The sequence below is a fragment of the Xyrauchen texanus genome, chromosome 19 (assembly GCF_025860055.1).
Source record: "Xyrauchen texanus isolate HMW12.3.18 chromosome 19, RBS_HiC_50CHRs, whole genome shotgun sequence".
Classification (NCBI taxonomy): domain Eukaryota; kingdom Metazoa; phylum Chordata; class Actinopteri; order Cypriniformes; family Catostomidae; genus Xyrauchen; species Xyrauchen texanus.
The window spans coordinates 15453865-15476253 of NC_068294.1; the positions used below are offsets into that span (position 1 = coordinate 15453865).

A 22389-nucleotide genomic window follows, 5' to 3' on the forward strand; every position below is an offset into this window, starting at 1 on the left:
TTCCGCTTGCGAACTATGGTCTGCATAGAAGAAAGTTGGAGCTCGATCAGACTAGAACTGTTGTAATATAGTAAGAAGAAACGACGTACAGTCGTAGGAGAGTGTTGCAACAGCCTCAGATATTAGCGTTTCATTACAGTTTGGGGGTTTGCCAAGGGGAAGTACAGACAGACAGAGGTGACTACAGGGGTGGGACAGGCAAACTTTCGACAGGACTTCGTCTAGTTTGCGGCGAATATTTGAAAGAGGCAGCATCGATTTCTGTCCCTCTTTTGAATTAATACCTTTGTATATTGACCATCATGTTCAGCTGGTCTAACAAAGAAGGGAAGAAAAACCCAGAACTTTTCCAAAACGTGTCGGACGGACTGAAGCGCCTCTACCGCACCAAACTCTTCCCTTTGGAGGACACTTATCATTTCCATGACTTCCATTCACCGGCTTTAGAGGATGCTGACTTTGACAACAAGCCCATGGTGCTACTGGTGGGACAGTACTCCACCGGGAAGACCACCTTTATCCGGCATTTAATGGAGCAGGACTTTCCCGGTATGAGAATAGGCCCTGAGCCGACGACGGATTCCTTCATAGCGGTAATGCACGGCGATCAGGAGGGCGTGATACCCGGTAACGCTCTGGTTGTTGACCCGAAGAAACCTTTCAGAAAACTCAACGCTTTCGGCAACGCTTTCCTCAATAGGTACATTTCATTGGTTATAAATCATATATACGTTTAATTATTCAAATGTATATTTTTTTTCGCGTTGCGTCAACGGACGCGTCCGGTGTACACAGGTTTTACCCTATGTTTGCAAAGCAGGACATTAAGCTAAAATTACACTGTAATGCTTTATTCAAATTTGGCAATTGTAATGTGGAATATCTCTTTAGTTATTTTCATATCTGGGTATTTTTCCCAACGACACACCCCATGATGACAGTGAGTAAATTGTGTTTCTGGACAGTATTGTTTCACTATATCCGTTTTAATTATGATCTCACTATTATTGAGTCATTATTATACAGTTTCTAGAATGTGTTAGTGTCTGTCATAGTTTCCATGTTATCTGATGATTAAGTCACCTCTGTTATTGAATTTACCTTGGTTTTATCCTATTTGTTTTCCTTTTCAAGACTCAATTTTAAACTACATGCCAGCACACATTTACTGAGACACACACACACACACACACACACACAGAATATATGCTGTTGTGATTCCAGTCTGAAAAGCTTCAACATTGGCTGTAAAATAGCTAGCAGATTTCTTAATGGTGTCATGTGCTGTGTCTTCTCAAGAAGATTGTCAAAGGATTACTAGACCAGTGCCTTGCCATATGCTTGATAAGATTAAACAAGTTCAAGGCTGATCAAGGCAGCAATCCCAAAATGAAAACCACAAAACACATATCAGATTCATAATGGTGTTACAGTCTGAAGATATTTCCCGCTTTTCAACATTTGCTCTTTAGCACATGGTTATTTGCAGTCATTGTGAAATGATGGGCAGGAAGCAGTCAAAACTGGTTCTTTTTTTCAGACTTTTAATATATAAAAAATACATGTATAAAAATATAATGTGAAAGTGGTGAGAAATTGCTCTGTTTTGGAGAACAAGTTTTCAAGAAAAGGAAGGGTTTTAAGTCATAATTGTGTTTTGTGTTGACTAAAAGCTAAATTTTCCCATGAATTCAAATCAGGTCCAGTCTTTCTAATATGGATACTTGACCATTTTTTAGATACATTTAATTAGGGATGTGCCTGGGTGGCCGACTAATTGACTAGTCATCGAACAACTGACAGTCTAATATTGCCATTGTTTTAGTGGTGGTGGTTTTAATGGGAGACTCAATTCTCAGTTTAATTGGGAGACGCTTCTTAATTGAGAAACGTCTTAAGTCCTGTTCAGACTGGATTCAATTATCATTACTCGTCTGAGATTTAATGTACTATTACAGAGGTGGGAGTGTCTGTTTTCTAGATGTGGGCGCTACAGAAGGTTAAACGCATAATTTAGGTGATTAAATTAACATATCTTTTAATCTTTATCAGTTTAAATTTAAAATGACATTAAAAAATGTGTTAAATAATAAATATAATTGATTTAATTGTAATTTATTAATTATACTTTATAAATTCACATGAGTTTATAGAAGTGGCTGCTTATAATAAACCCAATGAAATAATAAATATAATTATAACATTTCATAACTGCGCTGAGAAATTAAGGTGAGTATTGCTATTTGGCTCTCCTTTTTAATTGTATTTTCAGTTTTAAAGTCTCGCGGCAGGCAGAAGATTGGCACGCATAAGTACGGTCTCAATGGTAGTTCATGTAGGTCAAAATGCACAAAGAGATGCCTTTGAAAATTCAATATCAGAAATCGCAGACATTCGCATTTGGACAGGATTAGATTTCTCAGAGGACCCTTGAGAAAGCTGAAAAACAGTAGGTAATTTTATCTGTAATTTCTTCAGAGGTTGTGTGAGAAAAACACAAACTTGTCAGATTCGGATGTGATTTATATCACAAAGTACGTCTGTAAAACATACATTTCCCTAACCTCCATAGGGAAAACTAGTCTCATCCGAATAAAGCTTTAGAGAGTGTTTTTGTATGATTATAGCTCGCTCTGCTTAAAGTGAATAAGTCAGCACAGTAAAACGCTCTACAAGAAGTTATGTCTCTATAATGCTCTACATTTATTCAATTTATGTGTAATTATTGCAGCAATCAAAGCGCCGCATCAACAATACATTTCGAAGACAATCACTGTGTGACGTTAAATCCTCTACTGTGAGTAATATTTCCGTATTTGTAAGATGTTCTGGAGTGACTGGAATCTTTTGCTGATTCTCTCTTACACTGCTTAAATACATAGTTGCAGTAAAAAAAGTTTTAAACTGCTTGACGTCGTGAACTAGATGTGTATTATTATCTTACCTGCACTTTTGAATGTGCAGCAAGGATCGCCCTGATGCACTCAAGTTACATTGAAGCGAGTCATTCTGAGTTCAAGATGTGCATAAGCTGTTTTGTGCCACTCTGTATGGAGCTGTACTTTTCTTCCTTTGAAAGTTTTGTACAATAACTTGTTATAGTTGTTTAGCCTATTTGTTGCAATTTAAAGATGGTATAGGAGGAAGCTGGTACCGGCTTGACCCACTAAAACAATGGCAATGTTAGACTGTCAGTTGTTCGGCTTGACACGTAGACATTTAATAAACAATTTTCAGTATGAAACAAAACAAAAACACAAACTTCTTTTCAGCCAGCTACGTCTGAACATAAAAAGACACACACAAACAGGCTTTGTGCATCTCTCTCTAATCTGCCACCATCTCCTCACCTTAAATACTCCCGCCGCCCCTCACTGGAACGTGAGAATGAGGTGGCACACAGGTGGGACTCACTACTTATCTTCCCCACCCTGCTCGGCACAACAACCTTTTAAGTCGGGGTACAAGCTGTGAATAGGCTATTAAGAGCTAATGATTAATCATTGCAATAATCACCAGAATAGTCTAATAATCATTAGATTAGTTGATTATCAAAATAATCATTAGTTGCAGCCCTAAATTCCAAACAGTAAATGAAATAAAGTAATGAATCCCCTTTGTGTTCCTCACAGTGTTCTATTGAAACAGTTTTATGGTCCACTGTCATGACCTACATATCAAAGTCTTGCCATTAGAAGCAAGTTTAAAGACAGACAGACATACAATTTTGAGCAAAGACTTATGGAATATTATGGTTAAATGGTGATTTTTGGAAAGCCTGTGCCCTAATCCTATTAGTGTCTTGCTCTGAATGTAGGTTGGATAACAGCCTTGCTCCAGTGAGTTCTCTGCTTCTTTAAGAAAATTCCAGCTTTAAGATCGAGTCTTGTGATCCATGTGTGCTTTGAGTCTTTACTTTCAAACAAGCGGTTGGATAGTGCCATAGGGCTGACAGGGAGAAATGTTGTTAAATGATGATAAAATTATGTTATTATATTTTGCAACCTATTCCAACTGAAATCCAGAGCTTATGGTGATTTGAGCATACAGTTACACAATGAAGTCTACCATTCCTGTTGGTTTTGAAAACACATAAAAGTCCACAAAATGTCCCCATCGATAATAGAAATATCCTGGAAATGTGTTTGGCATGTTTGCTTTAAAGCTCTGTAGTACTTTCTGACTCTGAAAAGAATGAAGGAATACAGAGGGGTTTAATATTTTCATTTCATACTCGCCAAACCTGTTACAGTGTCATGTGCGCTGACTTTCCTTGTCAAACTTTCAATTTCTCTCTCTCTCTCTGCATGTAGGTTTATGTGTGCTCAGTTAAACAACCCTGTCCTGGAGAGCATCAGTATCATCGATACTCCAGGCATCTTGTCTGGGGAGAAACAGAGGATCAGCAGAGGTCAGAAGCTTCTGGCACTTTATTATTTTATTTTACATGTTATTTATATGAAGCTATTATTTATAATAAATCTAAATTAATAATTAATATATAAAAATGCATGAATAATTATCATACTATAACTTATATACATATATCTATTTATTAATAAATTAATACTATAATACATATTCATACTTTAAAATAATGTTTTATTTTACTTCTCTCTCATCACCCTCATATCCATACCTTCAATCTCTCTTTAAAATTCTGTATCGTAAATACTCCATGCTAACCTTTGCTTCATTATATGTTCCCTTCACCAGTTGCATTACAGTGCCTATAGAAAGTCATCATACTTTGACAAAATTCTTATCATTTGTCACATTACACCCTGGAAATTTAAATAAATTCAATCCGACCTTTTACGGCTGTATTTGCACATTATAACCTTCAACAAAGTGAAAATCACATTTAAAAAAATTCTGAACAATTAAAAAATTAATTAGTAAAATACCTGGTTTTCTTAAGTGATTAGCCTCCTAACAGTAACCATTACAAACTTGCTCAGGTGCAACCAATCACCTTTCAGATCATATACCTGGCTAACTGTCCCCTTCCTGACATGTAGTGGCTTTGATTACTTCAGAGTGAAACCGGCTGTTTCTTGAGGATTCTTGTTTGTGGAAAAAACAAAACAATTGGAGGATTCTGATACTGTATGGTTTATCTGAGACTGGTTGTATGGTCAGATGAGACAAGAATGTAACTTTTTGGACAGAACTCCAAGCGTTATATTTTTAGAAAACTAAACACAGGACACTACCCAGAACTTACCATATCTACTGTGAAGCATGGTGGTGGAAACATTATGTTTTGGGGGACATTTCTCTACAGCGGGACTGGGCAGTTTATCAGGTCTGAAGGGGAAAATGGATGCTGCCTTGTAAACCCAAATTCTTGATGAATATATGTGGCAATCTGCTCGACAAATGAAGATGGGCAGGTGGTTCACCTTTCAGCACAATAATGACCATAAACACACCGCCAGTCCATCACAACTCACCCCACAATTTGACTAAACTCGAACAATTCTGCAAAGACGAATGGGCAAATATTTCCCTGTCTAGGTGTGTGAAGCTAGTTAAGATATATCAAAGCAGACTGATGGCTGTCATTAAAGCAAAAGGTAGCTCTACAAAGTATTAAATCCAGGGGTATGATAATTTTTCAAGCCCTGTTATTCTAGTTTTCCATCTTTTATACATTTTTGGAAACTGTTGCCTTTATAAATAATAAAATAAAAATAAATGTATTTATTTATTTTTTATTTTTTGTTACTTGAATGTTGTAAGGCAACATTTGTAAATAAAGCCAGATTTTTTTTAAACGTTTTATTTATAGGTTTTTATTTCAGGCTGCCAGACAAAAAAGTGATTACTCCAAAGGTGTATGTTTATTTTCTATAGGCACTTTAACATATTTTGTACCTTTTCTTCCTCTTAAGAAATCAGTAGTCAATTAATTTTAGTGCTTAGTTTGACACAATGTAAATCTTTATATTTTACTGTAGCTTCATGCAGTGGAAATCACGGCAATGAAATCACTGATGAAAATGTTAATTGACGAAGGTTTTTTTTTATTTAGTCAATGATAAAGAATAAGACACAAAAAAGATTCATTATGATAATTAAACCTATTAAAGCATACTGTTGATGAAAACATGATGAGAAAAAAATGTAGCTGCAAGATAGTAACAGTGCTAGTGCTGTTTAAAAGGTATAAACAGGAGAAGAAACATCTAGAGAAATACTGGTTTATAAAAGCAGATTTTAGATGTGGATTTATCTAATCAAATAATCCAGTATGTTGAGGATTTCCCCACTTGAGCTGCATGAGTAGCATTAAAATGGGTTATTTACCTCACTCAAATGCATATTTATCCTATATCCATAACATTACATCTTACAGCTGCACAGACAATGAAGTGAATGAACAGGTTAATTTGAACCAAGTTGCACACTAAACATAATATTCTTAACTTGTGTCACGTAAGTTTTGTTGTGAAAACTGTTGCCTTTAAAAACATGCTACATGTATTGCAAAATCCTAAACTGTCTTAACGGAAATATAGTAACAGTCTCTAAAGCATAAATAATTCAGAATATAGCAGTCTAACTTCTGAAGACTCACTAATACTTCAGTGTATTCATAATATCCTATTATTTCACAAGCTCAGATTTTCAAAAGACAGTATATGGACAGTATTTTTAATGCAGCCTATTTGATTGAAACATGTTTAAATATGTTTTTCTGAATGTTTGAATATTTTATTAAAGTTTTTTTTGTTACAGTTTGACACGTTTGTCATTTCACTGCACATTATCTTCAACTAAAAGATATTATTTTCATTCACTAAAATTATATGCCATTTAAAACTGTGACTAAATAAAACAAAAACGTTGTAAAAATTAACACTGGCCTCTGGCAAACTGTTTGCTTAGAGAAGCAAGTAGAACAAGTCTGACTTTCTGCATGTTTTGTCATGTCAAATCTTAAATGGGCTACCTTCTTAATACAACAATAGTTTAATATCTTTTCTCCACTAATATTAGTCGTGTTATTTATACTGCAGTTAAATGAAGAGACAGGATGTCATGTCAGAGCTGTTCAGGCAGGTGTGTCTGCCGTGCTTTTTATGCATAAATCCCAAAACAGAGAGCACTGGCCTATTATGTGTTGAGAAAAGACTATTGTGCCAAAATAATCCTGACCACATTGCTTCCAGTTCCCTTTTTTTAATGCCACTTAAGTTTTTGTGGGTGGAGAAGCATTTTATTTCCCATTTGACTGGAATCTATATTATGTGTTCATTCCAATATTCCACACAGTCACTATCTGACAGTATGCTTGTATGACTCTTCTGTACAGAGCATGAATAAGAAGGAACTGCTGAGCTGGCCCATACAGTATGCCAACTATCTGCAGAGTGTAGATACAGATAAGGCCTAGCGAACTATGACAAGCAACATTTGAGGCAGCGGTTCAGAAATGTGTCATTGTTCTAGGCTATGTGTGTGTGTGTCATGATTCACGTGACCCTGTTGTCCCTGCCGGAGCTGGTAACAAGATACTGAGACCAAGGTGCCCCTTCATAACACAGATACTCAGCAGTCATTTCACAGAGACCCTGACGGCCGCCCCACTACTAGTCCAGACATAACAGACTGTGGAGAATTTCTGGCTATGTGGGATTAAGCATGAATGGGGGTTTGAACCTTCACGTCTAACTACATCTAAAACAGCTTTTGTTTTCCATTGTTGCCGTTGGTTTCTGTTATGATATCACTCTTCTCGTTTACATTTGCAGTAGAGGTCATCTGTGTGGGAAAATGTGTTTACGACTGAATGACTGGAAATAGATTCATGAAAAATATGGAACTAAAAGTTTCTTTGTGGTACCAGATCATATGAAATATCAGCAGTTTTCCCACAAGAACCTATTTTTCTTTTCACTGATGATCGTGATCTTTTTCTTCTTTTCTTTATGCATATTGTCAGGGTTCCTACAGTTATGGAAAACCTAGTCTTGCGTTATTGTAAAAGTTCTGGTCCATATTGCAGCTTATTCTGGCTAGGAACCGCCAAGTGATCAGTCATAGTTATTTTTATTTTCTTAGTGATTTTATACAATAATAATGAATTGGTGAGTAAAGATTAATTAAAATAATTAGAGTGGCAGTTGTTCAGAAAACACAGACAAATAGTGAAAAATCTAAAGAAAATAAGTACATAACTAAGAAAACAAAGCTGAATGTACTGGTTTGTTTTGGGATATATAGTTTACTTGGTACTAAATGCCTCAAAGAAAACTCTAACTCTATGCCACTAACCTGTTAACTTTGGCAAATCTGGTAGTTTATTTAATCCTCAAAAGCACTTGTTGTGTCAACATGATGCCTTGTGTCCACAACTTTGTATCCAGGCAGACTGATTAAAAAAAACTATGTGCCTCCTGGAAGTAGCATAAAACAGCCTATCAGAAAAGAGCTTCAGTGGACAGATTGTGGCTGTGTTCAAGGCTTAGACTTTGGAGAAAATGGAAATATTTGGAAAATAATGAATTCCATGCCTGGAAAAGTCATAGAAATTGATAAAATCTTAAAAAGCCATGTCAATTCCTTCAGTATAGCGAATGTACAATTTTTAAAGGTGCGTTCAGTAACTTTTGTTTTTGTGTCATCTTGGACTTACATTGACAATTAGGGCTCTATTTTCACGAGTATGGAATGCGCTACGACCTTGTGCAACGTCTTATACCTTTTTCGTGAGAGGGCTAATTCTAAGTGCAATTTTCATGCAAGTGGGCATGGGTGGGAGTGTTTGCGCTACTGTTGGTGTAGAAGCACAAACTGTGGGTGTATTGTATGTAAATTAAGTGGCGCAAAGAGCCATCTGCTATTTTTCTAAGAATTTGATCATTGCGCTAAGATGTTTCAATACAATCTTTTAACTCGGCTCAAAGTTCAACTGCATTTGCAGTTTGGAAATGTCACCAGCAGGTGGTAAAAAAAGTTAATGTCCAAATTCTGAAAGTACTGAACATCATATAATGCCCTTGATCATCACTGTTGAAGCCGTTTGTTGAATAAAACAATTATGAGATTTGTGTTACATTTTCTAGAGGTCATAGTTTATTTTTTAAAAGATTGTTATTATTATTTTTATTGTTTAAGTCACTGCAAAAGGGGCCGTGGAAGAAGGAGAGAGTAAAATGTTTGGATTTGGCATTACATTTCTTATACCTCTTTGTTGTTTTGATTATATTTTCATTTAGTTTGAAATGTACTTTGAATTTAGAAAAAAGTTTGTTTTAATTTTTTCCTTTTTCAATAAATAAATAAAAACTTTCAATATCAACTGGTAAAAGTAGTGCATGCCGATAAAATCACTGTTAATACTAACCATGATTTGTGTGTCAGTAGATTAAAATTATTAATAATACTTACATTCTCTATAATTTAACGGAGACTACATCCATATTATGAACAACATTATTTTCCATGTGTATAAAAGGAAAGTGTCCCATTTAATAAGGACACACAAAATAGTTTAAATCCATATTCTTTTCTTCTAATTCATTGGGTAGAGTCCATTTACACTACCAACTTCTTATGAATGTTCTGTCTTTGTATATATCGCTCGTGCTTGTATAATAGGATTGAGACCCTGCCAAAGAACCTCCATTGGCCACATCTCATGGCCATGCCCATTGACTGAGTTAAGGCATTGCACTGCGCTTAACACTTGCAGGCTTAAAATAGGGCCCCTAGCGGCTTGGATGATCAGAATTTAAAGTCAATAGTCTTCAGATGCCATTGTAGTCAGCCATGATTAATTTAATCATTGAGTGTTAGTGTCAAGTAACCGGATGGGTACTGAGATTAGGTGAGTAGTATTCGACTGGTCATGTGATTCTAACATGGCAGCCCCCATGTGTGGACTCTCCATGTAGAGTAAAATAGCTTTTATAAGGATACTGATATGACTGGAGTCTTTATTTTAATGTGAGTGGACATGATTTTCTATGTGTATTGCAAAATTACAATTCATGTTTTTTAGGAGTTCAACTTTTTTTAATGAGGGAAAATTTAAGTTATCCTCAGATTTAATCTTCTAGAAATTGTTCTTCGCGAGTGCAGTCACTATAAAATAATCTTAAAATGTCTTAATCCAGTTATCATGGACAACTGGGAAAGTCATGGAAATTCATTGGTTAAAAGTAGGGCTGTTAAACGTTTAAAGATTTTAACTAATTAATTGCACAGTTTTCTGTGATTTAATGGAAATTAATGATCATACGTGGTACATTGAAACGGACAATAAATATAAAAATAAATAATTAAAATGTACTTAATACTTTGTCTCTAAGAACTTGCAAGACTCATAATTTATTTTTATTATGTAAATATGTACATGGTAAAATGTTTAGTTTATTGCAAATAAGACACATTTTGCAGGTATAAATATTTGATACAATTAAATGTATGAGACTGATATCTCTCCAACACCTGGCTCACCACTTGTGGATGAATTCTTCATTCTCCATACAGTAAATATGCTTCCGTGTTTATGAGGGGTATAAAAATGCATCGTGGAGCAGCGATCTATCGATGCATCGATTACGGAATTTAAAAATCGATTATCATTACTATATTAATACCCAATGTGATCATCTCATATTACACTAGCCTTCTCCCAACAGACACGGAGTGGTGGATGTGAGATTGAAGGGAAAGAAAGCACACTTTAAAATAAAGTTTATGCTCACTCTGTGTACCTACATATGATAAAATGAATGAATGGATGGATGATGGAATGCCACAGGAAATAGGGAGCGATTTGAAGGGAACTAACTAGTTGATTACAGGCACCTTTGATTGGTGAATGACACGTGGCAGCCGTGTATATATGTTTTTTTATCTTTTGCGGTGTGTGCCACAAACAGGCAGAGGAGCCTCCGTTTAGCTGCCTGGCGCCCCTTTACCTATCCCAAAATTAATTGGGAACTCAGTTGCCACACCCATGTAACCACCTTTACATGCTACTAATAGATAGTTTTTCATTTTGTGACCCTGCTCGATTTAAACATGGATCTTATCTGCTGTAAATCTTAACGTTCTATGATATGCAAACCTATTACAATTATTTCACAGTTAACCATCTGTCTGTGTGTGTTTGCATCAAGTCATTATGTTGCATCAGACATTCTTTTATCCTTTATTCATATTGGATATCTATTATGCAACAATCATAGCTACAGTTGAAGACAAAATTATTAGCCCCGTATGAAATCATTTTTAAATAATTCCCAAGTGCTGTTTAATAGAGGAAAGACTTTTTTTCAACATGGCATTTCTAAACATAATAGTTTATTTAGGCAACTTAGAGTGTTTATAATACAAATAGAAACAAAATTCTAACCAAGAATATAAAAATACAGGTCAAAATGATTAGCCCTCTGATGTTAATAGTAGTGTATCCCTTTTACTTGATAACAGCCTTTAGTCGTTTGTTGTAGATCTCAACAAGTTTTAGGCATTTCTCCTGAGTCGTCTCAGCCCATTCCTCCTTAGCAAATCTCTCAAGCTCCTACATATTTGTTGTTCTCATGGCATGGACTCTAGTCTTCAGTGTGGCTCACAGATTGTCTATGGGATTCAAGTTTTGGCCAGTCAAGGACGTTCACTTTGCTCGTTTGGAGGTAGTTCTTCACCAGAAGTGAGGTATGCTTTGGGTCGTTATCATCCTGGAAGACGAAATGTTGATCCAAACCAAGTTCTAGGTTGTCCTTGGCAACCTAGAGAAAATAATAGCTTGGAGGTAAATCATAGCTTGGAGGTGTCTCTTCTTCAGAAGTGGATTTTTTCCTGTGCAGGGCTCTAGTGACTGTCTTCGTTGAGACATCAATCCCAGACTTGGCTAAATCATTCACTAGTGTCTTGGCAGTTGTTCTTGGGTCTATAGAAACCTCTCTCACCAGTTTTCTTTCCAAGGTTTTTGAAATCTTTCGCTTCCTGCCTCTGCCAGTCTTGTTCTCCACTGTGTGGCTCTCTTCAAACTTCTTGATAATACTTCTCACGGCTGTTCTTGACACCTGAAAACGCTTTGATAAATGTGTATATCCTTCTCCTGCTTTGTGAACATTAACAATTCTTTTTCTCAAGTGTAAACAAATGTATTTTGTCTTTGCCATGATGACAGTTTTATATTACTTCACTAGTTGTTTTGCAAGATACTAATCCTCAGTTTGAAGTGCAATTTAAAGGCTTGGGGGATTAATTCGGTTAATTAAACGAGTTAGGTTAATTAGGCAAGTCATTGGATAACAGTGGTTTGTTCTGTAGCCAATCGAACTGATCATTTCTTAAGGGGGCTAATAGTATTGACCTTAGCCGTTTTTTACATTTTTAAATAATTATTTTATTCCAGGCAAATTGAAATGAGGCTTTCTCCAGGGGAAAAATATAATAAGAAATACTGTTAAAATCCCATTGCTTTGTTAAACATCACTTGGGAAATATTTGAAAAATTATTTTAATTTCATATGGGGTTAATAATCTTGTCTTCAACTGTGTAAAGCATATAATGTACTTTTTTGTTCATTTGTGCTGCCACACATATAAGCCAAACTTCCTTGATCCTAAATGCATCTTACTCAAGTGCTAGTTCTAGTACTCAAGTGTGGTGCATTTCTGTGCTGTATAAATTAGGAAAGTTCAGTAAAAACTTTGAATCTTTTTTGGCATATTTTTAAAATAATTATGAATTGTATCGAATCGAAATATGACCTAATTTCAGATTTCGCAATGCATCGTAATGGTTAAATAAAGAATCGTAATCAAATCATTGTCAGAGCAAACGGTTACATCCCTTGTGTTTATTATGTCCCAGGACATGTGTCACATGTAATGAATAAGAGTGCGCTGCTCCACACAATCAATTTCTGTGCTAGTTTAAAGGTATGGGAAACCTGTTATAGTTTTTCATAAATGTTCTCCTTGAGGAAAACAGTGGAATTTACAGGGAGCAGATCTCTTTCTGATTACATGGCTTTATACTTGGCATTTACAAACAGCTAATTTCATTGAGATCATATGACAATTGCTAATCAAATCCATGATCACATTTCAGACTTTGTTTGCAGCCGTGCTGGCTTTCTCTCTCTAGATCCAGAAGCTTTGCTTTAGGACCAAATCTAAACCATAGTCGTCCTTTCTTTCAGGCTATGACTTTGCTGCAGTTCTTGAGTGGTTTGCTGAACGAGTGGACAGAATCATCCTCCTCTTCGATGCCCACAAGCTGGACATTTCTGATGAGTTTTCAGAGGTGATCAGGGCCCTGAAAAATCATGAGGACAAGATGCGTGTGGTGCTGAACAAAGCTGACCAGATCAGCATCCAGCAGCTGATGAGGGTGTATGGTGCCCTCATGTGGTCACTTGGGAAAATCATAAACACCCCTGAGGTGGTGAGGGTGTATATCGGCTCATTTTGGGCACAGCCACTCCTGATCGCAGATAACAGGAAGCTGTTTGAGGCAGAGGAGCAGGACCTCTTCAGTGACATTCAAAGTCTTCCACAGAATGCAGCTCTAAGGAAGCTGAATGATCTGATCAAAAGAGCACGCCTTGCTAAGGTGAAATTGGCATTCCTACTAGATAATTGAGAATATTTTACAAATTAATTTGTCACACCGTAAGACCAATTAAAATGCTAGTGAAGGCAAAAATGTCATCAAGTTTTGCTTCAACTACTTGTTTGCTTTTTTCAATGATCGATAAACTCTCTTAACTTTTGAGTATGCGGTCAAGGTTGATTGATTGCCTTGTTGGTGGTGCATGAAAATTGCCTTAAACAGACACTTAAGAACATAAATCTTTACTGAGTGTTTACAGTATTTTTAATCACAGATCAAGTTTAAAATGTTTTGAATAAACGTAGGAAGTGTCATACCTATTGTGAGAAGTCATACAACACAATATTTGTGTTTTATATGAGTTTATCAAATACTTTTCTTCTAGGTACATGCTTACATCATCAGTTCTCTGAAGAAAGAGATGCCTAGTGTGTTTGGGAAGGACGCGAAGAAGAAAGAGCTTATCAACAACCTAAGTGCTATATACGAAAAGATTCAGAAAGAACACAACATCTCACCTGGAGACTTTCCTAATCTAAAGAAAATGCAGGTATGAAGCAATAGAGTTTTCTCATCTTGATTTTATTTCACATAGCAAGGAGAGAAAGAGCTTTGAAAGATGGGATGAGGAGTTTAAGTTCACAGGCGGTTAAACGGGGATTCAGTCCCTTGCCTGAATACCTGAAAAAGGTTATGAGGCTTTGATGAATATTTATGGCTCAAAGGAATGTTCCAGGTTCAAAACAGGTTAAGCTCAGTCGACAGCATTTGTGGTATAATGTTGATCACCACAAAATGTAATTTCAACTCGTCCCTCTTTTTCTTTAAAAGAAGCAAAAATCAAGGTTACAGTGAGGCCTTTACAATGGAAGTGAACGTGGCCAATTTTTAGAGGGTTTAAAAACAGAAATGTGAATTATTCTGTTAAAACTCATGTATTGTTTTGAGCTGTAAAGTTATTTTAAATAATAATCTTTACAGTGGTTTTAGGGTTTGTTGACATTACATCAAGGGAACAAAGTTGTAAAATTGGCTATAACTTTACAAAGAAATAGATAGTAAGCAATTTTATCAAACTAAAATCATGTTAACTCGTATGTTGTTTACATCTTGTGGCTATTATTTTGAAACCGCATGTATTTTAATGTTTTAAAATTGCCCCCATTCACTTCCATTGTAAGTGCCTCACTGGAACCCAAGTTTTTTCTTTTTTAATGAAAAGGAGGAACGAGTCTGAATAAATTTTTGTGGAAATCAATATTATGACACAAACTCTGTTGATTGAACTGAACTTATATTTAATTAGGAACATTCCTATAAAGTGTGAGAGGACAGATTTTTCCATTTACTTTTCCATTAAAAAGTTCTCAGTGTTGTAGTACTCGAGACCATCATTTTATGGTCTTGGTCTTGACTCGGACTTGAACAAGTGTGGACTCGGACTTTACCCCAAGGCCGGTCAAATCCATTAAAAAAAATATACTAGGTACGCTTCAACTCATCTGACAAACATTTCTCTGACTGACAATATCAGCGATTATGATTTGTGTACCGGTTTTCAGTTGGCTGCATAGAATCAGAACTAGTGATGCCCGATTCATGAATTAATCATTCTTTTGAAGACAGTTCTTTTCAGTAAATTGGACAAACGAGTTAGCAAAAATATCTCCATCGTTTCGCCATTCAGTCTGATTCTTTTGGACTGCTATTTTACTGAAACTTTTGCATCAGTTTCTCACTCAGTAAAACAGAATCAGAATATTTGAGAACAAACTGATTGCTGGATGAAGTGAAAATTTACCTACAAACATTTGAAACAAAAGCTACTTTTTTGAGGTTACTAGTACTGTATGGGATCAAAATCCTGTCAAAAGTATTGATGTCACGGATCAAAAAATAATAAGTGTGAATCAAAATATGAAACATGAATTAAAAAATAATAAGCATAGATAAAATAATAAGCGGAAAAATAAATAAAAAGCGCAGATCAAAATAATAAGCACAGATCAAAGTAATTCGTGCAGATTCAAAAATAACAAGGATGAATCAAAAATATATAAACACATTTAAAATATGCTGCAAAACAGAAAAATTAAGGCAAAGTCATCAGAATTGCAAACAAAATCATGTTTGCTTGGTTATATTACAGTTTTTTTTGTGCTCCCTGACAGTTTTGATCTTGCGCTGTATTTTTTTTTGCTTTTGTTTCCAAGTCTTGTGCTGAACTGGAACCAAGTGCAGAACTTGGAAACAAAAGCAAAGAAAAATACAGCATAAGCATACAAATAATTTTAATATGAGAATAATTGTCAGAGCACAAAAATCAGTAATATAATCAAGGAAAACATGATTTTGTATGCAATTCTGCTTTAATTTTTCTGCATAAATCTTTGCATATTTTGTGTTTTTATATATGTTTGATTCATGCTTGTTATTTTTTTTACCTGCGCTAATTATTTTGATCTGTGCTTTTTATTTATTTTTGCTCTTATTATTTTGATTCACGCTTATTATTTTGAACACTAAAAATTAAAAACTGTTCTGCTCTATTCGTTGCACCATGTCTTTTTTAATGCAAGAAAGAATTTAATACTAATGCTACACACTGAAGCTGGTAGTTTGTATTGCATTGCAAAACCACATACAGTACGCATCTTGCACCTTTAATCTGACATATTGTAATACAGTTGTGTCATTTAACCTAGGATGTGGCATTTATTTCATTTTTATTCTCAACTGGAAATATTGTTTAACCAGCATAAAATCAAGTAAATCATATTTACGGTATATTTGATACATTAGCCTAGAGTCTATAGTTGTTTAAACTTTAACACATTTATTAAGAGTCTCATCTCAGACTCTGCCTCTTCTGGTCTTGGCCTAGACTCGGACTTGGATGAGCTGGTCTCGACTACAACGCTGGTTCTGATATACTCATATATCCGTAACGATGGCAGAAGCACTGTATTTTTTACTTACACTGGAATATAGAACGGGCAAACGAGCAATAGAAAATTCAAGTGCACATTTGAGAGCGGACCCATGCCGAACATTTCCACCTTATGTTGTGGTCCGCCACTGACCAGAGTGAAGGATAATAATTTCTACAGCAAAATGTAAAGTTTTCAATGACTGTTAAGGGTACGATTCAGAGTACAGCACATATTGCAGCTGTTCTGAGGTGAAATGTCCACTGTGTGTCACGACAAGCTACTTAAATGTTCTTCCAAACTGCTGAAGTTTTTAAGGTTAATGCTCTGAGTTTTAATCAACAAAACCGATGTTGTTAAACCTTTAACCTGAACCTAACCAATAGTGTCAAATCAATGTGACACGTCAAATGCAATTTCTGAAGCAAGCACGTTATTTTTTTTGTAGACTCTTTCGACTTGCATGTACCTCGATCCTTTGCAAGTGCAACATTCTCTCAGTTGAACTACTGCACAATTTCATCACATTTGAACATGCTTGTAAATGCAGTTGGTTATGTAATGCAAATCTTCAAATGTATATCCCAAGTTATGCACTATAGGAAAAGTGTTTAGATGTCATAAGAAGGCTCAGCAGAGGTTATACTTCCTTTGCCAGCTGAGGAAGTTCAACCTGCCACTGGAGCTGCTGACTCAGTTCTACTCAGCCGTCATTGTGTCTGTCCTGTGTGCATCTATAACTGCCTGGTTTGGTTCAGCCAACAAATCAGCCAGAAGGAAACTACAACAGACAGTCATGACATGCTGAGAGGATTATTGTTGCCCCCCTGCCCACCCTCCAAGACATGTACCTCTCTAGAGTGAGGAATCTCACTCTGGACCCCACACACCCTGCCCACTCCCTTTTTGCACTGTTGCCCTCTCGCCAGTACTACATAGCACTAAGTGCCAGGACATCATGGCACAAGAACGGTTTTTACCCTCAGGCCATTTTCCACATGAACGGTTAAACTGCCTTCAGGACTCCCATAGTGCAATTATGTATAAATATGTCATGTACATTTGTAAATTCACATATTTAATTAACTGTACATACCCCTACCTTGCACTAATATTACCACTTGTACATGTACATACGCCATTCTATTCTTATGTCCTATTTTTTTAGTATGTCTATTTATACTCTTACCTTGTTTTATATTCTGTCTCTCGCTGTAATGTTCTGTGTGCACTTGCTTGTTTCTGTTATCACCCAAAAATGTCCTTGTGTACATGAGCACACATGGCAATAAAGCCCATTTTTATTCTCATTCTAAGATAGCATTGTGTAAGGAATAATTCAGGATAATGTGATGTTTTGTGATTTTTTTTTGTTTGAATGTGAATAAAAGACATTGTTGTTGTAGAACCTCTAGTGTCCATTTCTCCAGGAAACTGCTGTGATGCATATATACAGTGAGCCACGTAAAAATCACTTTGCTCTAATGTAGGTTTAGTAATGTGATTCTATGAGATAAGTGTGAGATGAAAGACCAAGAACTGTAGCTCCACCAAATAGGGTCTAGCAACACCTTTGGTCTAGCTCACATTACTGACAAAAACAACAGTAAATTTGTTCTGTAATGAGCTTTTCTTTCTTTGCAGGAGTTGCTTGCTGCTCAGGACTTCACAAAGTTTCCCGCAATGAAGCCAAAATTGCTTGAGTCTGTGGAAGACATGCTGGGCAACGACATCGCTAAGCTCATGACGCTGGTGCGGAAGGAGGAGGCCGCCATGCCGAGCCAGGCAGTGAAGGGTGGTGCTTTTGAGGGAACCATGAATGGGCCATTTGGTCATGGATATGGGGAAGGTGCTGGTGAGGGCATCGACGAGCTGGAATGGATCGTGGGCCGTGATAAACCATCTTATGATGAAATCTTCTACACCCTCTCTCCTATTAATGGGAAGATATCAGGCGCCACAGCCAAGAAGGAGTTGGTAAAGTCCAAGCTGCCAAACACAGTGCTCGGAAAGATCTGGAGCCTGGCAGATGTGGACAAAGATGGCTACCTGGATGATGAAGAGTTTGCACTTGCCAATCACCTGATCAAGGTGAAGCTGGATGGGCATGAGCTTCCATCCAAACTGCCCACTCACCTTGTTCCACCTTCCAAACGTCAAGAGCAGCTTTGAGGAGCTGGCTTGAGTTCATTGAATCTCTAACAGTGGCTCACAGCTGTTCAAAAGCCATATATGAACAATTTTAACTAATATTGGCCATTCAGTTGACTAGCTAGTCATCAAGAACTTGATTCTGTCCTTAGTTTGAATAAACCAAATTTTTTTTCAGGGTTCGGATGGTATTAATCAAGGTACTGAGAAGACAAACCAAAAAGTTATGTGCCAGTGAGAAACATTCTTTTCATTTTTTTTTTTATTATACGGTTTGAAAATGGAGAAACCACTATGAACAGTGAAAGCAATTTCATTGATTACAAATAACTTCCATGGTACGTTTGGGTGGGCACTGACCAAGAGATGTTGGTGTGATGAAGTGGTTAAAATTGAGAATGTAGTTTGTGAAGGGGGATTCTTTAAAAAAACGAATGTGAAAAATATTCCATATACAATATATAACTCCAAATATGACTGTTTTTACTGCACTTCCTTAACTTATTCTTTTCCTTTAGAGCTATTTTTTATGTATTTTGTATGTTAGATTTTGAAAGTTGGATATTAAATATTTTCTTTTGACTTAATTCCTTTCAAAAATGTATCAAAATGTGTATTCATAGCTATTCTGTAATATTGAGGGTGTCTGTTCTTTTTTTGGGGACCTTGTGCTTTGAAATCTTCACCTTTACTTGAATGCAGAAATTACATTGACCAATAAAAGTTTATTTGTAAGATGTGCTTCAAAGTTTACTTCATTGAGAGACATTTCCCAGATGTTGCAAGTATTGATCGTAATGAAAGATGTGCCTTTAAACCACATACATCTGTCATCTGTTTTCATGAGAATTGACTTTACACATCAAGAAAGTATGCACTTGCTTCGATAGAAGTGTTGAGTTTCAGTGGAGAAACTGAGGTATGCTTTGCAGTGGAATGGTGATAATGCACTGACAGCGACATATGTATCTCTTTCTCAAGGTATGTTGAGGTGCATCCCTGTACAGCGTCTTGAGTTTGCTTACTTTGACAGCTGTTGGAAGTGAATCACTGAGATTTTTCTCTTTTTACCATGAAGCTGACTATTGCTGCAACACTTCCATGCCTGAAAAGAAAAAGGTCACCCATTACATTTATATGCTTTTATTGAACTTTCACTGTAAATGGAAGAATGGATTGGTGGAAATGTTATATTTGCTCTTGCGCAAAAGGTTTTCCCAAATTTGAAAAAAAAAAAAAAAATTAACTAATTCTGTCCACAAATGTGATGTAAAAAATATTCAACCCCCAAAGTCAATCATTTGTGAAGCATCCTTTCCCCTTAAGAACATCAAATAAATGTTTCAGGCAAGTGTTCTCAGGCTTCGGACACCTCTCTATTGGAGTTTTTACATATTTCTCATGAGTTAAAGCTTCCAGCTCATTGATGTTCTTTTGTTTCTGTGCTGCCACGGCTTCCATGAAATCCCAACAAAGGTTTGCAATGGGATTTTAATGATGGACTGAAAAGGCCATTTAAGGACATTCCACGACCCATCCCTGAACCATATTTTAGACAACTTGGATGTATCCTTCGTTTTATTGTCTTGCTGGAAAGTTCAGTGATCACGAGCTTCAATTTACACACTGAAGGCATCACATTTTTCATGCCAAAATGGCCTGATACCCAAAAGAATCTATAGTGTCAGTCACATAGTCGGGATAGCCGTTTCCTGCAGCTGCAAAACACCCCCATAACAGGACTGACCCACCTCCATGCTTGACTGTAGGGATGGTGTCGTTCTCGTCATCACCTTGTCTTTCTTTCTCCAGAAGTTACTGACCCATGGGTCTAAAACTTAGTTTTAGTTTAGTGTCTTACGTCTATAAATCCTTCTTCCAGGACTCCACAGGTCTTTCCAAATTACTTCTTGAATATTCCGTCAACTGGAGTCAACATTTCCCTTGGTAAAGTTTTGCTTTCTTCCACAACCCAAGAAGGTTGCTGTTGTACCATATTTAAAACATTTATAAATTATGCTGCCAACTTTGTCTTTTGGACATTGACGTGCCTTGGAAATGTACTTTTAGCCATGGTCTTTTTTTGGTGTATTGAAATAATCTCTATACATTTCTGTCATTTTTTTTACATAGAAATACATTTTTGCTCACAACACTAAACTTAAAACTTAAATAAGTGCCATTGTAGAGTGATGGCACAATTGTTTAGCCTTACAAAAATGTAATGCAATAGGGGTTGAATAATTATGACATGGAATTTCTCAATACACATATACAAAACACACTCTGACATCCATACCAACATACCTACACAATTTTAACTGCATCATTTATTCAATTGTCCTGCAGTGCTTTATAATACAGAAAATAGGAAAAAAGCATGTTTTTGCTCCATAGGCAGAACATGAGGTGAATTGCGCCATCTGCTGGAAAATATAAATAATTCAAATTTTGAAGCCAGGGCTCTGAAATTAAAGCAGAATATCACAGAATTCATGATCTTAAGCTTTTATGGCACTGGGATTAAATATTGCAGTTTTAATGGGTTTCAATTGGCACATTTTTGTCCTTAAGGTCTTGAGTGTAACTATTTTGTGTACACAGTGTGTTATAGATGTATTATAGGAACTGAGGTTGAAATATCAAAATTCCCCCCAAAATACACACCTTTGGCAAAGTTTATGCCATTGGCATTATTATAATATAGCTAAAATTATTGCAAAAACATCCCGTAGGTCACACAAGCGTTAAAAATCCTGCTATTTAGAAATATTAGGTCATATATTTACATAATGACGTTGAATATGGCACTCTGCTTATGTAGATGTAATCTAAAGAGGTATTTCTCAGGGTATGTTACATTATGAAAGGCACATACAAAATGTCTTTACTACATAAAAAGCTGTTATTGCCCAGGAAAAGGAGCTTACACACAGAGAGAGCTTTTGTGACAAGATTGGGGCATGCTATCACATTACATGGGGTAAGTTGTCACATTGGAACCTGCCATTAAACAGTATATTATGGGATTTTCTGCAAATTTCAACAGTAAAGCAATTAATGAAACAACAAAAATGCAATGGTTAAATTAGCAAAATACCAAACCATTGTATTGTCCCAAAAATATTATAATTTATAAATTGTACAAAGCTATAACATTGAAAATGCATGTGACAACTTTTCCCAATGAATATACATTAACTTGCCTGATCTTTTGGTTAAAATCTGCCTTCATTATAGTTGACCTTTGCCAGAATGAATGACAGTTTTGCCAGTTTTATTGTGTTCAATTGTGTTACCCAGAAGCTATATCACAAGTATAATAATAATAGTTTGAGATTTGAGTTTGATAATGATATTTAAGTTTGAAGGAATTCAAAATTATTCTGATTTAAAGGAATAGTTCACCCAAAAATGAAAATTTGCTGATAATTTACTCCAAGATGTATATGACCTTCTTTCTTCGTTAGAAAGCTTCATCCAATGCAAGTGAATGGACACCAGCTTTTGACGGTCCAAAAAGCACACTTAGTCAACATCAAAGTAATCCACACGACTCCAGTCGATCAAGTAATGTCTTATGTAGTGAACTGATAAGTTTGTGGAAAATCTAATCACTAATTAAAAGTTGATTAACTTTAAAAAATTGCTTCCTGTAAAGACTGAATACTTCACGTCGCTGTCGTGTGACGTCATCACATTGGCAAGTTCACACGAGAA

General features: G+C 36.0%; 1 protein-coding gene across 1 annotated transcript; it reads left to right on the plus strand.

Annotated features, from left to right (window-relative positions):
• Positions 1-19404, plus strand: ehd1a (EH-domain containing 1a). The gene is made up of 5 exons (XM_052150332.1): positions 1-700; positions 4314-4411; positions 13176-13588; positions 13974-14138; positions 18163-19404. The coding sequence occupies exons 1-5, from the start codon at positions 303-305 to the stop codon at positions 18688-18690; spliced, it is 1602 nt and encodes a 533-aa protein (XP_052006292.1). The 5' UTR covers positions 1-302; the 3' UTR covers positions 18691-19404.
• Positions 19405-22389: the final 2985 nt, after the last annotated feature.

Coding starts and splice junctions, on each gene's coding strand:
- ehd1a (XM_052150332.1), top strand. CDS start 303: ATGTTCAGCTGGTCTAACAAAGAAGGGAAGAAAAACCCAGAACTTTTC. Junction 4,412..13,175: donor GAAACAGAGGATCAGCAGAG/GTCAGAAGCTTC, acceptor CCTTTCTTTCAG/GCTATGACTTTGCTGCAGTT. Junction 14,139..18,162: donor CTAATCTAAAGAAAATGCAG/GTATGAAGCAAT, acceptor CTTTCTTTGCAG/GAGTTGCTTGCTGCTCAGGA.